This window comes from Manis javanica, chromosome 9 (assembly GCF_040802235.1).
Source record: "Manis javanica isolate MJ-LG chromosome 9, MJ_LKY, whole genome shotgun sequence".
NCBI lineage: Eukaryota > Metazoa > Chordata > Mammalia > Pholidota > Manidae > Manis > Manis javanica.
In genome coordinates this window covers 43685340-43702850 of record NC_133164.1, presented here as the reverse complement: position 1 = coordinate 43702850, position 17511 = coordinate 43685340, and the positions used below count along the sequence as shown (strand labels likewise).

Genomic DNA, 17511 nt, shown 5'->3' with positions numbered 1-17511 from the left:
ACACTTCAAAATGTCAATATCCATCTGCCCTGTACATATTAAAATTGATAATCTTACCCTTCTCCTGGCTAAGAGTAACAGAAAAATACTTCTAAAGTGATACTGTTAAGATCAGAATATCATAAAGTATCAATAAGTATCAATACTTTCTAGATAGTTGTACTTTTAATAGCTTGTGGTGATAAAATGTGTCCTGGTAAACATCTAACATCAAGAGCTATACTTATTACTCACATGACACCAGCAATTCTGATCAAAAAGAAAATATTTTTCTTAACAAGAAAGTCATAAGTGAACCACAAAAGTACCTTTCCAGAATCTCAGATAACTTAGAAGGGTGGTTCCACATATAATACATGGGTGAAGGGGCGGAGAGAGCACATGACTATCTAAAGGCAATATTGAAGAGAACTACTTTTAAACAACCTTAATAGAGGCAAGGGCTAGCAAAAAAAGGTTACAAGTTTTCTTCATTTTGGGCTGAAATGATATCAACCATAGTTACAAAGAGTTAATAAGGAGTTATACATGTATGGTTAATTGAAACCAAAGTCAACACTTCATCAAGAGCTGATGTAACAGGTAGGAATCTCCCAAGCCAAGGGTGCCTGCAAATAAAACATATGCTTAGTGATGAGAAGTTTAAAATCACAAAGACTAATTCAAAATCCCATGAAGACACAAACTAGGCATTCTTTCTTATTGACACTCCATGTGTGATACAAGACACAAATACTTTGTTGATGAATAGAATAAGGCAGTAATAATGGCAAATATTTTGATGATTCCAGCTGAACAATGAAAAGACCAGCTCTTAACGTTCTCAAACTTCAAGCACATCTTACACTCTAAAGTAAACAGGCAAATGCAAGAATTTCCCTAGAAACTAAATAAGGCTATCAAAACCAATAGGTGAAAGAGTACACAAAATAGATAATGACTGAAATAATATCCAACTACTCAAAATGGAATATAAAATCCTTTCATATTCTGCCCCAAATTTTTCCAACATCTCCCAGGTTCTGCTGTGAGCTATTAGTACCCTGGCTCTCTCTGTCTTTGCTTCTGTTCCACATCTCAAAATAATAATGCTCTTTCCTTCTGCTTACTCAAAACCTAACTTAAGACATTCTTCTAAGTCCATCCTCTCTACTAAATTTCCCTAAGCTACTACATATATACTATATCCCTAAGCTACTATAATATCCTTTCTGTTTGGTTTCCCCTGATACTAATGAGGTATCTCAAAAAGTAATTCTTCCTACTCCAAACTTACAAAGAACTTAATCATTAAATACCACCTTCTGTCATTTCTCACACATTTAATCTTTCGAATTTTTGTTTTGAACCCTAAGAGAGAAGCAGCTTGAGGGTAGAACTATATATGTAAATAATCTATCTGGATGGAATTAGCATTAATTTTGTGGTATATGGCTTGAATATACTTAACATACATGAGTTTTTGGTCAAATGAGTTCAGCCAGCTTAAAAGCCAAGAGCTGAACCTGAACTATTATTATTTTGAACTAACTGAAGAAGGCCAAACAATGCTATGTGCCTCTGCCCCAAAATGAGTGTTCAGGTCTACAGAGATGACTGTTACAGGACTATATAAATTTGGTTATCCTGAGAAGTAAGAAAGGAATCAAAGAAGTAAAAAAAAAAAAAAAAAAAAAAACACATGTAACAATGAAATATACAGCAGAACATTGTTACCACCATTCTGAATGCAAAGAAATCCAGACATATCACTTAATCTATGAGACAAAATTTAGTGTATATGGTTTCCTTTATTCTGCATATTTTTTAAAATGCAACATTTTTCTTCAGGTTCTTGTCTTTGTAATCCTAAAGTTCTCTATGCCCAAAGTTCCATTTTAAATGACATCAGAAATCACCCTATGGAACACAAGTTCCAAACATATTTAGTGTTCCATTAACATTAGCAAAAGCTAAGGCTTTTCAAAAATGAACACATGGGACTACATCAAGCTAAAAAGCTCTATACAGCAAAGGAAACCATAAGCAGAACAAAAAGGCATCCTACAGAATGAGAGACTATATTTGTAAATGACATATCCAACAAGGGGTTAACATCCAAAATACATAAAGAACTCACATGCCTCAATAATCAAATAGAAAATAACCCGATTAAAAAATGGGCAGAGGATATGAAGAGACAATTCTCCAAGGAAGAAATTCAGATGGCCAACCAAGCACATGAAAAGATGCTCCACATCACTAATTACCAGAGAAATGCAAATCAAAAGCACAATGATATATCACCTCACACCAGTTAGGATGACCAGCATTGAAAAGAACAAGAACAACAAATGCTGGCAAGGATGTGGAGGAAGGGGAACCCTCCTACACTGCTGGTGGGAATGTAAGCTAGTTCAACCTTTGTGGAAAGCAATATGGAGTTTCCTCAAAAAACTAAAAGTAGAAATACCATTTGACCTGGGAATTCCACTATAGGAATTTATTCAAAGAATACAGGTTCTCAGATTCAAAAAGACATATGCACCCCTATGTTTATTGCAGCACTATTTATGATAGCCAAGATATGGAAGCAACCTAAGTGTCCATCAGTAGATGAATGGATAAAGAAGATGTGGTACATATACACAATGGAATACTATTCAGCCATAAGAAAGAAACAAATCTTACCATTTGCAACAACATGGATGGAGCTGGAGGATATTATGCTCAGTGAAATAAGCCAGGTGGAGAAAGACAAATGCCAAATGATTTCCCTCATTTGTGGAGTATAACAACAAAGCAAAACTGAAGGAACAAAATAGCAGCACACTCAGAGACTCCAAGAAGGGACTAGCAATTACTAGAGGGCAAGGGTGGGGGAGAGAGGGAAAAATTTTAAAAAAGAAAAGAAAAAAAGCCAAGGATTTTACTTCAAATGTTTAATGAAGAATCAAAAATTCTTACCATCATCTTTTCAAAAAGTTCTAAGACTTCACTCTCTGACGGTGGCTTCAAAATGCTTTCCATCATCTCTGAAAAGCAATCATTGCTCACAAATGCAGTCTTCAGGTTGGAAACTGGAGGTCTCTCTTTCTTGCTCCCTGGAATTCTTATGCTGGCAAATTTGTCCAGCTACAGAGAAAGATAGAAGACTACATATGTAAGCATTTCCTTCTCCAACATTTAACTAATACCAAAAGTGAAAAACCAAACAGGGTCAACAACACTGTCACTGTGATTTCATCAGGAAGCACTCAGCCCTAGAATCTTTAAACTTGTTTAAAGTATATACAAAATAAATGAAAAGTTTCAGTAAACATCCTATCGAAAGGCAGAAAATCACATAACCACAAGATTTCTCCTAATCTTAAAATTATAAAATTGAGATTCTAATAACAGGTGATCTTTGGTTTACAGATTAGCAAACTAATAAGCAGTTTTACAAAGATAACTGAGCTAATTTAGTGGTTGGCAATCAAACCAGAATCCAGTGTCCTGACTCCCAGCCTCTTTAACCACTTCCCTTTTCATTGTGCATACTATACTCTGTGAGAGACCAACAGCGTGAGTGGGTGTGGGAGGGGGGTGTATGGGGGGGGGGGGGTTGGCGGCACATGATTTAGGAATTTTAAGAATAAATTCTATCTCTATCTCCATAGTCTGTTAACCTGAAAAATACAAAACTTCTCTTTATATCAGGTTGATCTGAATTTGAATTCATGAGCAACTATAGAGTAGGGTGTCTAAGGAAATAAAGTTGGATTTTGTTTAATTTGTTTCTTCTACAACCAGATCCTCAAATACTTTGCTGATATTTTTAAATGTATAGGTATTAGTTTACAAAGCTAACCAATCATTCATTAAAAACTACTTGAATTTTTACAAGTTCTGTACTTCACAGAGAACCCATATTCATACAATGTTTGAAGTGGTAATAATCAAAAAGGAAAAAAGTCTTAAAGTAGGTATTAAGAATAGAAGTGTACTTAAAAAGTACAATGATTTCAGGAATTGTTCAGCTGTGAATATTATTAAAAACTACTGTTTTTATATATATACATACATATATATATACACCCACATTAGTACATATATACATATATAATATATAGACCTGTACTACTCATTATAGTAACCACTAGCCAAGTGTGGTTATATAAATGCAAATTAGGTTAAATGTTCAGTTCCTTAGTTGTAGTAGCCACACACACATCAAGTGCTTAAGGGCCACATGTGCTAGCAGCTTTCCTATTTCTCAAAGTACATATATAATATTTCTATCATCACAGAATGCTCTACTGTACAGAGCAAGTATATAGTCCATTTAAGAAATATGACACTTAAAATTCTCAGTTTAAGAGGACAGTAATCATAGTATTGATTACTCACTTCACTAAATAGGATTTCTTAAAATAATGAGACGTGAAAGTAATAATGATTATCTTTAAAAATAGATCTATAAATTCACTGTGAAGATAATACCTAGGAAAGATACTATGTACCAAATGGTCTAACATGACCTAAATGTTAAAGTACCAAAAACAGGACAGCTTCCAGTGGGATTTAGAAAGTAGTCATGATTAAAAATGTTGATGTGAGAGGTGAGACAGAAACTTCCTTCCCAAATCATATAATATGAAAATATAGCAAATATATATAATCATGAAAGAACAACAGAAAAGAACGCTGTGACAGAAGTACAGAATATGATACCTAATATATAAAGAATGGAGAGGGAAGAAAAAGGAGGAAAAAAGAAAAAACACCCTTTAGATAGTGTTTGTAATAGCATACTAAGTGAGTTAAGCTAGACAGTTAAGATAGTAAGGAAGTTACCCTTGAACCTTTGGGAACTAAAATCCTAAAGCCTGCAATGGCAGTAAGTACATACCTATCAATAATCACCCTAAATACACCAATCAAAAGACAGAGTGTAACTGAATGGATAAAAAACAAGACCCATCTATATGCTGCCTACAAGAGACTCACTTCAAACACAAAGACATACACAGACTAAAAGTGAAGGGATGGAAAAAGATATTTCATGCAACTAATAGGGAGAAAAAAGCAGGTGTTACAGTACTTGTATCAGACAAAATAGACTTTAAATCAAAGAAAGTCACAAGAGATAAAGAAGGACATTACATACTGATAAAGGGGTCAGTCCAAAAAGAGGATACAACCATTATAAATATATATGCACCCAATACAGGAGCACCTACATATGTGAAACAAATACTAACAGAATTAAAGGGGAGCATACAATGTAATGCACTCAATTTAGGAGACTTTAACACACCACTCACTCCAAAGGACAGATCAAGAGAGGCACTGAACAACACATTAGAACAGATGGACCTAACAGACATTTACAGAACATGCCACCCAAAAGGAGCAGGATACACATTCTTCTCAAGCGCACATGGAACATTTTCAAAAACAGATCATATACTAGGCCACAAAAAGAGCCTCGGTAAATTTCAGAAAGATTGAAATTGTACCAGCTAGCTTCTCAGCCCATAAAGGTATACAACTAGAAATAAAAAATGCAAAGAAAACAAAAAAGCCCCGAAACACATGGAGGCTTCACAAAATGCTCCTAAATAATCAATATATCAATAACCTAATAAAAACAGAGATCAAGCAATGTACGAAGACACATGAAAACAATAAACACCACAAAAATCTGTGGGACACAACCAAGGCCGTGCTAAGAGGAAAGTATATTGCAATACAGGTCTACCTCAGGAAAGAAGAATATTGCCATAAGAACAGTGTAAACTCACAGTTAATGAAACTAGAAAAAGAAGAACAAATGAGGCCCAAAGTCAGTAGAAGGAGAGATACAATAAAGATCAGAGCAGAAATAAATAAAATGGAGAAGAATAAAACAATAGGAAGAATCAATGAAAGAAGGAGCTGGTTCATTGAGAAAATAAACAAAATAGACAAACCCCTAACCAGACTAATCAAGAAAAAAAGAGAGTCTACATACATAAACAGAATCAGAAATGAGGAAGGAAAAATCACTATGGACACCACAGAAATACAAAGAGTTATTAGAGAGCACTATGAAAAATTATATGCTAATAAGCTGCACAACCTAACAGAAATGGACAACTTTCTAGAAAAATACAACCTTCTAAGATTGACCCAAGAAGAAACAGAAAATCTGAACAGACCAATTACCAGCAACGAAATTGAACTGGCAATAAAAAAATTACCTAAGAACAAAACTCCTGAACCAGATGGCTTCACCACTGAATTTCATCAAACACTTAGTAAAGACCTAACACCCATCCTCCTTAAAGTTTTCCAAAAAATAGAAGAGAGAATACTTCCAAACTCATTCTATGAAGCCAGCATCACTAATACCCAAACCAGGCAAAGACACCATAAAAAGGAAAATTACAGATCAATGTCCCTGATGAACATAGATGCAAAAATCATCAACAAAATATTAGCAAACCACATTCAAAAATACATCAAAAAGATCATCCATCATGGTCAAGTTTATTCCAAGGATGCAAGGAAGGTACAATATTCAAAAACCCATCAACATCATCCACCACATCAACAAAAAGAAGGACAAAAACCACATGATATCCACAGATGTTGAACATGCATTTGACAAAATTCAACATCCATTCATGATAAAAATTCTCAACAAAATGGGTATAGAGGGTAAGTACCTCAACATACTAAAGGCCATATACAACAAACCCACAGCCAGCATAGTACTTAACAGCAAGAAGCTGAAATATCAGTAGATGAATGGATAAAGATGTGGTACATATACTCAATGGAATACTATTCAGCCATGAGAAGAAAACAAGTCCTACCATTTGCAACAATATGGATGGAGCTTGAGGGTATTATGCTCAGTGAAATAAGCCAGGTGGAGAAAGACAAGTACCAAGTGATTTTACTCATTTGTGGAGTATAACAACAAAACTGAAGGTACAAAACAGCAGAAAACCCACAAAACCCAAGAAGGAACTAGCATTTACCAATGGGGAGGGGTTGGGGAGGGTGGGTAGGGAGGGAAGGTGAAGGAGAATGAGGGGTATTATGATTGATACACATGGTGTGGGGGTGGGTCACAGGGAAGACAGTGTAGCACAGAGAAGACAAGTAATTGCTCTGTGGCATCTTACTACATTGATGGACAGTGACTACAGTGGGGTATGGGGGGGGACTAGGTAATACAGGTGAATGTAGTAACCACTATGTTTTTCATGTGAAATTTTCATAACAATTTATATCAATGATACCTTAATAAAAAATAAACAAAGAAAAAGAAAGTAGTCACAAAACACTACTGCTCTCATCATAAGAACCAAAACAAAGCAGAAAGCCTATTAGTTGTTGTTTTTAACCCATCAGGAAGTTGAAGACACAGTGAAACCTGTAAGAACTATCAGAAGTGATGTGCTTCTCTTACTCCAGACCAACAGTTAGGGAGTAAGTTGAACAAGGGTAACAAAAACCAGACAAACTTTTGATGAACTACTGAGAGGTACATGGGTGCTGCCATGAGAGAGAGAGAGAGATTAGAATTTTAAGGAGACCCAGTTATGAAGCCCCAGGCATACTACCAACTCTTTCCCTCAATTTCTTACCAATGTAGGGGGAAGTAAGCCAATGGCTGGGGCTAAGGCAGGATGGCAGGGAGATGTCCCCTGAGGTCCCACCCCACGTAAAACAATGCCCTCCAAAGGCTCTGAACTAGACAAAAGGCCTGAGAGAAATCCTCATGGTGCATTCTGGGACTTCAGAGTACCTAACAGTGGCCATCTCAAGGCTAGGGGCAGACACCATGTCAGAGAAAGATTTCCTGAAGAAACAGACCCAGAGGTGAAACTGAAACCAAAAATCTCTACCTTAACCATAAAAAGGCATCAGTACTCTAAAGCAGAGTTACCCCAGTTTTGAAAGCTAGTTAAGTTGTAACATCAAAAAATAGATTGCCAGGGTCTCATTAGTAATCAGAAACATTAGAAGCTATGAATTAGCTAAATCAAATTACGGCAGCACCTTTGCCAAACCCAGGAGAGATCACACTGACTCAGCACAGATTCTAGCAGCCTTAAGAAGGGCATGTGCTTTCTTGGAAGCAAGATTTATGTTAGTTTCTACTGAATTAAATAAAATATCCACCATACAACCAAATACTGTGAGACACACAAAGGAACAAAAAAATATAATAATCAAAAAAAGCAGACCTAAAGATAGCCCTGATGGTGGAATTATCACACAAACATTTTAAAGTAAGATTTACAAAAACACTAGAAGATATAATGAAGAGTGGACACAATGCACAACAGGGGCAACTACAGCACCAAAGTCATGGACATTATTACTTTTTTAATTATAAATTTAATATATAAAAAAATGAAGAATTCATTAGATGAGTTTGAGAGTAACCTGAGACTTCTGTCAAAAAGATGGCAGAAACCTGCTCCACACATACACTAAGGAAGCAACTACAGCAAACACAACTAATCCTGAAAACAACCTGAAGACTGCAGAAGAGACCACCTACATCTGGTGAGGAAAAGAAGAACACAGAGAAGGGTACAGTGTTAGTCATGATCAATCAGAACCCCAGCCCTTGCCCCATCCCAAACCACAGACCAGAGGAAGTAGGGAGAGGATAGATGCTCAGGAACTCTGAGCCATCTGGCCCTCGAGATCTGCTCTGGGCACAGGAGTACATATTACACTGGGCTTTCGTGATTAGCAGGGTAGGCTACCAGGGAGAGTTAGAGCACTCTGGGATGTGAGACTCCTGCTGCTTGTAAGGACAGCCACACTCCATCAGTCTGCAGAGATCCAACACAGAGGGGGCAGTTTGAAAGATTTACCAGCAGTGACAAGGGTAACAGAAAGGCAGGGGTTGTACGAAGCTCTCTCTGCAGGAGAAAGGACAGGTCAATGATGTCTTCACAGCACACCCTCAGCCCCAATGGTCAGGCCCTCAGGGGAGGCAGCCCTAAATGCTCCAACCCCCTAGCTGGCAGCTCAGCCCCAAGGTACTTCTCTATGCACCCATCCACCTGGCCTACTCATCCCAACAGCAGTCAGACTTTGCAGCCTGGCAGGCAGAGGAAGGCTTTCTCAGCTTTCCTGGCCCTTTGCCAACCCAAATGGGGACAGGGCTGCAGGAGTGAGCCAGCTCCAAATGCTCCTTCTCCTCACTGGCGGCCTAGCTTGGCACCTTGCTCCACCCACTCGATCATCCCAGCACCACCACCAGGGCTGCGCGTGGCCCCACCCACAACAAACCCAGCAAAACCACCTCTGCAAGGCCAGCAAAGGGTCTCTGATGACAGAGAACAACCACTGCCAGCAGACAGGCAAAAGGTAGCCTCACTCACAATGATCCCCACAGAAGAACTAGCTACATGGTTCAAAAAGGGATTCTAACAACAGAGATCAGCCACTGATGGCAGACAGAGGGAAAGGCAGCCCACCCACAGTCCACCAACAGCAGCTGTGGCTCCTCAAAAGAGAACCAGGCATTAGTGAACAAAGAGTCTTGAGCTTCTGGGCATCACAGGATGCCTTCTTCATAAAACCGTTACTCTCTAGACCAGGATGCATAGTGGATCTATCTAATACAAAGAAAGAAACAAAGAAATCAGGTAAAATGAGGAGGCAGAGGAATATGTTCCAAACAAAAACAACAGGATAAGACACCAGGAAGTGGGCTAAATGAAATGGAGATGACCAATCTTCTTGATAGAGATTTCAAAGTGTCAGTCATAAATATGCTTACTGATCTGCAGAAAGGTATTAAAGATCTCATGGAGGATTTCAACAAACTAAGAGTTGAAAAAGAGTCACTCAGAGCAAAAGAATACAGTAACTAAAATGAAATATACGGTGAAAAGAAGGAATAATAGTTTGATGCAAATAGAGGAGACAATCAAGGAGTTGGAAATTAGAGAACAAGAAAACCAAGAGGCTGAGGTACAGAAAGAAAAAAATCCCTAAAATCAAGAGGATGCTAAGAGAGCTGTGTGACAACTCCAAATGAAACAATAATCACATAATAGGGGTACCAGGAGGAGAAGAGAGAGACAAAGGAGTACAAAGTCTCTTTGAAGAACTAATTGCAGAAAACTTCAATCTGGGGAAATAGACACCAAGATCCCAGAAGCACACAGAGCCCCTAACAAAAGGAACCCCAGGAAGATAACACCAAGTCATATAATAAATAAAATGACAAAGATTGAGGATAAAGAAAAGGTATTGAAAGCGTCTAGAGAAATGCAAAAAATTACTTATAAGGGCACCACCATAAGGTTATCAGATTTCTCAGCAGAAATTTCACAGGCCAGAAGGGAGTGGCAGGAAACATTTAATGAGTTGAAACAGGACATTCAACCAAGAATCCTTTACCATGCAAGGTTATTGTTCAGAATTGAAGGAGAGATTAAAAGTTTCCCAAAACAATGAAAGGTAAAAGAACTCACTACCAGTAAACTGGACTTACAGGATATGTTAAAGGAACTTCTGTAGATATGAATGTTCCAAAGATGAAATTGTTTTTACCCGTGAAAATAAGCCCACAGTAAAGGTACCAAAACCAATTATTACTAAGCAAGTATGAAGTTTAAAAAAAAATTTAAATAGTAAAACCAACTATACACAAAATCAGTCAATAGATACACAAAAAATGCAGATGATGACATTCAATACATAAAGTGTGGAGGAGGAAGAAGAAGAAAAAATACTTTTAGACTGTGTTCAAAACACAGCAACCAAATATAGACTATTTTGTATACAGGAAACTATGAACATTATGGCAACCACAATCCGAAAGCCTACAAAAAATATACAAAAAAATTTTTTTTAAAGAAATTCAGTAACACAAAAAAATCAAATAACAAAATGCTATAAGAGAGAAGATCAGAGAGAAACTACAAAAAAAAAACAGAAAACAATTAATAAAATGGTAGAAAGTACTAAACTATCAACAACTAAACTATCAACAACTACCCTAAATGTAAATGAACTGAATGCACCAAAAGACACAGGGTGGTAGAATGGATAAAGTAACAGGAACCATCTACATGCTACCTACAAGAGACTCATTTCAAACCTAAAGACATACATAGACTGAGAATGAAGGGATGGAAAAACATATTTCATGTAAATAATAGGGAGAAAAAAATCAGGAGTTGCAGTACTTGTAACAGATAAAATAGGTTTCAAAACAAATAAAGTTAACAAGGGAAAAAGAAGCTCATTACGTAATGATAAAGAGGTCACTACAACAAGAGGATATAACTATTATAAAGATCTATGCACCCAACACAGGAGCACCTAAACAAATACTAACAGAACTAAAAAGTGAAATAAGAATGCAACTCAATCATATTAGGGGACTTTAATACAACACCTAAATCAATGGATAGATCAACCAGACAGAAAATAAGGAAACAGAGGCACTAAACAACACACTAGATTATACGGACTTAACAGATATATACAGAACATTCTATTCAAAAGCAGCAGGATACACATTTTTCTCAAGTGCACATGGAATGTTCTCCAGAACAGAGTACACATAAGCAAACAAAATGAGCCATGAGAAATTTAAAAATACTGAAATTGTACTAAGCACCTTCTCAGATCACATGGTATAGAACTAGAAATAAATTACATGAAGAAAACAAACAAAAAAACACAAACACATGGAGGCTAAACAACATGCTTCTATATAATCAATGAATTAATGAACAAATCAATATAGAAATCAAGCAACACATGGAGACAAATGAAAACAAAAACGCAACAGCCCAAAATCTGTGGGACACCACAAGAGTGGTTCTAAGAGGGACGTACAGAACAATACATGCCTACCTCAAGAAACAAGAACAATCCAAAATAAACAGTCTAAACTCACAACTAAAGAAACTACAAAGACAATGAAACCCAAAGTTAGTAGAAGGAAGGACATAATAAAGATTAGAGCATAAATAAATAAAATAAAGAATAAGAAAACAATGAAAGAAAATCAATTAAACCAAGAGTGGTTGTTTAAGATAACCAAAACAGACAAACCCCTAGCCAGACCTGTCAAGAAAAAAAGAGTACACAAATATAATCACAAACAAAAAAGAATAGCACATTGGAAACATCAGAAATACAAAGAATTATTAGAAGAAGTCTATGAAAAATTATATGCCAATAAATTGGACAACCTAGAAGAAATGGATAACTTCCTAGAAAAATACAATCTTCCAAGACTGACCAAGGAAGAAACAGAAAATCTGAACAGACCAATTACCATTAAGAAATTGAATTGGTCATCAAAAAACTCCCACACAAACAAACAAAAGTCCAGGACCAGATGGCTTCACAAATGAATTCTACCAAACAGTTAAAGAACTAATACCCATCCTTCCTAAACTATTCCAAAAAATAGAAGAGCAGGGAATACTTCCAAACACATTCTATGAGACCACCATCAGTCTAATGCCAAAACCAGAAAAAGACATTACAAAAAAAAAAGAAAATTTTAAACCAATATCCCTGATGATTACAGATGCAAAAATCATCAACAAAATATTAGCAAACTGAATTCAAAAATACATTAAAAGGATCATCTATCATGAACAACTGGGATTTATTTCAGGGATGCAAGAATAATACAGTATTTGTAAATCAATGTGACACACCACATTAACAAAAGGAAGGATAAAAACCATATCACATGATCATCTCAATAGATGCTGAAAAGCATTTGGCAAAATTCAACATCCATTCCTGATAAAAACTCTTAACAAAATGGACACAAAGCAATACATAACTCAACATAATAAAGGCCACATATGACAAAACCACAGCTAACATCATACTCAAAGGTGAAAAGCTGAAAGCTTTTCTTCTAAGATGAGGAGCAAGACAAGGATGTCCATTGTCACTACTTTTATTCAACACAGTACTGGAGGTCCCAGCCATGGCAATCAGACAAGAGATAAAAGGCATCCAAATCGGTAAGGAAGAAGTTAAACTGTCATTATTTGCAGATGACATGATACTATATACAGAAGACCTCAAGACTCCATCAAGAACCTATTAGAATAACTGAATTCAGAAAAGATGCAGAATACAAAATTAATACACATAAATCTGTTGCATTCCTATATATTAATAATGAACTAACAGGAAGAAAACTCAGGAAAACAACTCTATTTACAATTGCATCAAAAAGAATACGTACGAATTACCTAACCAAGGAGGTGAAAGACCTGTACTCTGAAAACTAAGACACTGCTGAGAGAAATTAAAGATGATAACAAATAAATGGAAATCTACCCTATGCTCATGGACAGGAATAATTAATTTTGTCAAAATGGCTATCCTGCCCAAACTACTTTACAGATTCAATTCAATCCCTATCAAAATACCAATGGCATTTTTCAGTAAACTAGAACAAATAGCTCTAAAATTCATATGGAAGCACAAAAGACCCTGTAATAGCCAAAGCAATCCTGAGAAAGAATAACAAAGCTTCAGCAAATATACTTCAAGCTCTACTACAAAGCCACATTAATCAAAACAATTTGGTACTGGCACAAGAACAGATCAATGGAACAGAATAGAGAGCCCAGATATAAACCCACACACACATGGCCAATTAATACACAATAAAGGAGCCATGAATATACAATGAGGAAAAGACAGTCTCTTCATTCAATACCTGGTACTGGGAAAATTGGACAGCTACATGCAAGAGAATGATATTGGATTACTGTATACCTCCATACACGAAAGTAAACGAAATGAATTAAAGAAGTAAATGTAAGACATGAAACCATAAAACTCTTAGAAGCAAACATAGACAAAAATCTCTTGAACATAAGCATGAGCAATTTTTTCTTGGCTACATCTCCCCAGGTAAGGGAAACAAAATCAAAAATGAACAAGTGGGGCTACATCAAACTAAAAAGCTTCTGTACAGCAAAGGACACCATCAATAGAACAAAAAGGCAGCCTACAGTATGGGACAATATATTCACAAATGATTTATCTGATAAAGGATTAACATCCAAAATATATAAAGAACTCATACACCTACCAAAAATTCAACCCTTTAAAATATGGGCAGAGGACCTCAACAGACATTTTTCCAAAGAAGACATACAGATGGCCAACAGCCACATGAAAAGATGTTCCACATCGCTAATCATGAGGGAAAAGCAAATCAAAACCACCATGAGCTATCACCTTACAACAATCAGAATGGCCACTATCCAAAAGACAAAAAATAACAAGAGTTGGTGAGGATGTAAAGAAAAGAGAACTCTCCTACACCATTGGTGGTAATGTAAATTGGTGCAGCCACTGTGGAAAGCAGTATGGAAATTCCTCAAAAAACTATAAATAGAAATACCGTATGACCCATACCCATTCATTCCACTTTTAGGAATTTACCCGAAGAAAACAAAATCTGATTCTAAAAGACATATTCACCCCTTTGTTAATTGCCACATTATTTACAATAGCCAAGATATGTAAGCAACCAAAATGTCCTTCAATAGATGAATCAATAAAGAAGATGTGGTACATATACACAATGGAGTATTATTCTGCCAAAAAAATAAAGAAATCCTGCCATTTTTGACAGCATGGATAGACTTAAGGGTATTAAATGAAATAAGGCAGGCGGAGAATGGTTTCACTTATTTGTGGAATCTAAAAACAAAACAAAATGAACAACATAGCAGCAGACTCATAGACACTGATAAGTGACTGGTGGTTACCATGAGGGAGAGGTGGGGTGTGTTAAGTGGGGAGGGTGAGAGGGTAAAGGGGCACAAAAATTCTCAATCATAATATAAGTTGGTCACGGGGATAGTAGTACAGCATAGAGAATAGCCAATGAGTCTGTAACATCTTCCTACATTGACAAGATAGTAGCTATACTAGTTGGGGTGAGGATTTAATAATGTAGGTAACTGGTGAACCACACTGTTTTATACTTTAAACTAATATAAGATTGCATGTCAACTACACTTTAATTTAAAAAAAAGAAAAGAGTAACCTGAACATTGCTGAGGGAAGAACTGGTGATAGCAAACACAGATCAACAGAAAGTATCCAAACTTAACACAAAGAGGAAAAGTGAATGGAAAAAGAAAGAGAAAGAACAGATCAACCAATATCTGTGATACAGTATGACGTGTTAGAATAAGAAGCAGAAGAGAATGGTACAGAAGACTTATTTCAGGAGATAAAGATTAAAATAATTTTTTTAAATCAATTCACAGATCCAAGAAGCCCAGTAAACCCCAAGAACACACACCAAAATTTTTTTTAAAAAGCCCACACCTAGGCACCTCAGAGTCAAACTGCTGAAAATTAAAAGTAAAGGGCAAAATATCAAAGTGCAGCTAGAGAAATGAAGACACATTATAACAGGAGAAAAATGATACAAATAACTAATTTGTCACCAGTAACAATGGCGGCAAAAGACAATTAATGGCATCTTTAAAGAACTGAAAAGGAAAATACTGTCATCCAAGATGTCTATATCCAGTGAAGACACCTTTCAAAAACAGAAGCAAAATAAATACATTTTCAGATAGACAAAACCTGAGGGAATCTGTCTCCAACAGAACTGTAATACAAAAAAATGTCAAAAGAAGTTTTTCAGGCAGAAAAGAAATGGTATCACATGGAATCCTACATTTACAAAAAGAAATGAAGAACAATGGAGATGTTGCTCTAGTAGATATTTGTAATACAAGATAAATGGGCTAAATAGTACTTAACTTAAATAACAATCAAGTGGCAGAGACAAGCACCTAAACAGGGAACTATACAGCTATGTAGAAAATGCAGCAAGAGGTACATGCAACCTATTATATAGCAAAGAAGAGAGGCATCTAACTCACCAACATAAACACTCCCTGTTTTGGGATAGCCTAGAAACAAAACACACGAATATGTGTACAGAAGTTAGCATCCCTTTAAACACTTGTACACCAATTCTTGATATGTGTGTGTTTTAAAATACTAGGTAACACCAAAAAAACATTGTTTTAAGAAATAGAAAAGATTATTCCCCCCCCACCGTCTTCTGAATCATTATCTATTGCCATAATTTCTGTACAAGTAATACCAATTCCTGAGCACCAAACCCATGCTGACATCCAGGCACACCCTCTGCACCACCCTCCAGAGGAACTGGATTAGTATGCTAGATTTATAATTAAGTGAAATTTTTAAAAAATCACTAATATAACATCAGTATTATAAATGTAAACATAACAATGAGTGGGATTAGTATACTTATGCAATTCACAAGCTAATTTGTGAATATATAACTCAACACTTCAGTGATAGAAGACACCAAAAAATCTAATTTTCACCAAAAACTGAAAGTTTTCTATATAAAAAATGTTGAAGCCTTTGAGGCCCTTCTATATTTTATCCACTAAGCTAGAAACTTAAAATGCAGCATCACTCTGAATACATTTAAGCCCTAAATTAAGGAAACTGCCTGTCTAAATAATAAAGACCAAACTCCAAAACACTTTTATATACAACAATTTCATAGTATTTAGCTTATAAAATAGCATAGAAAAAAAGCCATTATGATCTTAGAACTGAATTTGTATCAATAGCATAATTTGTACAATAATAATAAAATAGAATTAGCACACCCCTCCCATGTGTTTACCACCTTAACTCTAAGAGAAGGTTGGATTTTATTCAAGTGGAAACACAAGTGTGCACATTATTGCTAGGATAGCCAGCTAAAGGCAAGATACAAAAAATTAGCATATCTCTCCTTCCAGCTTTCAAATCTACAAAGTCCCAAAGATGTGAAGTCGTATGAGACAGGAAAGGATCAGTTTTTCATAGTTCCAATACAGTGCTTTTATTTATTTCCCTTGATCAGAAGTGATGAAAGACAAAATAAGGAAAGAGCCACTGGAGAAAAATAAATGCAATCCTTCCTCCTATATTAGGACAGTAAATTGAATTTGTTGAATTTCTCAGGCTTAAAGTAAAAGCATTTCCAGGTATGTGATGTGTTGGGCACCACAGGTAGACCCCACTTTATCTGGGCACTATTACAAGGCTGGTGCAAAGTGAACTTTACTATCAAAAAAATGTTCTAAAGAGTTTTTTTAAGGAATAATATAACTCCACTCATAAATAGAAACACCAATTTTCCTTTCATGTAATTGCACAATTTGCTTAAAGCAAGGCAAAATAGAACCTAAAAGCAAACTTTTAAAATACTTCTGTACATAAAGATACAACAGAAATCCTCTTCATACTGACTATAGATTGGTTATTTTGTATTTGGCAGATTGGCTGGAAGTATATGATGTGTTTTACAATTTACACAGTGGCACAGCTACTGTTCTTTTTTATGAAATAATTCTCTTAAAGCTGAGCTAGAAACACAAACGGAAGAGGTGAAGTACATACACAGTTCGCCTTTGAAGAATTAGGTAAACACACAGAAGACTGAGGGAATTCTATTATAATGCTATT

The 17511-nt window shown here is 35.9% G+C and overlaps 1 protein-coding gene across 3 annotated transcripts in view; it reads right to left on the bottom strand.

The window, feature by feature from the left end:
- The window catches only part of DIAPH3 (diaphanous related formin 3), a 573382-nt gene that overhangs the window by 490419 nt on the left and 65452 nt on the right, over positions 1–17511 (bottom strand). For all 3 annotated transcript variants that reach the window (XM_037022985.2, XM_073212547.1, XM_037022986.2), the window contains one exon: positions 2947–3114. In XM_037022985.2, the coding sequence (XP_036878880.2) occupies positions 2947–3114 (168 nt within the window). The remainder of the gene's footprint in view (positions 1–2946; positions 3115–17511) is intronic.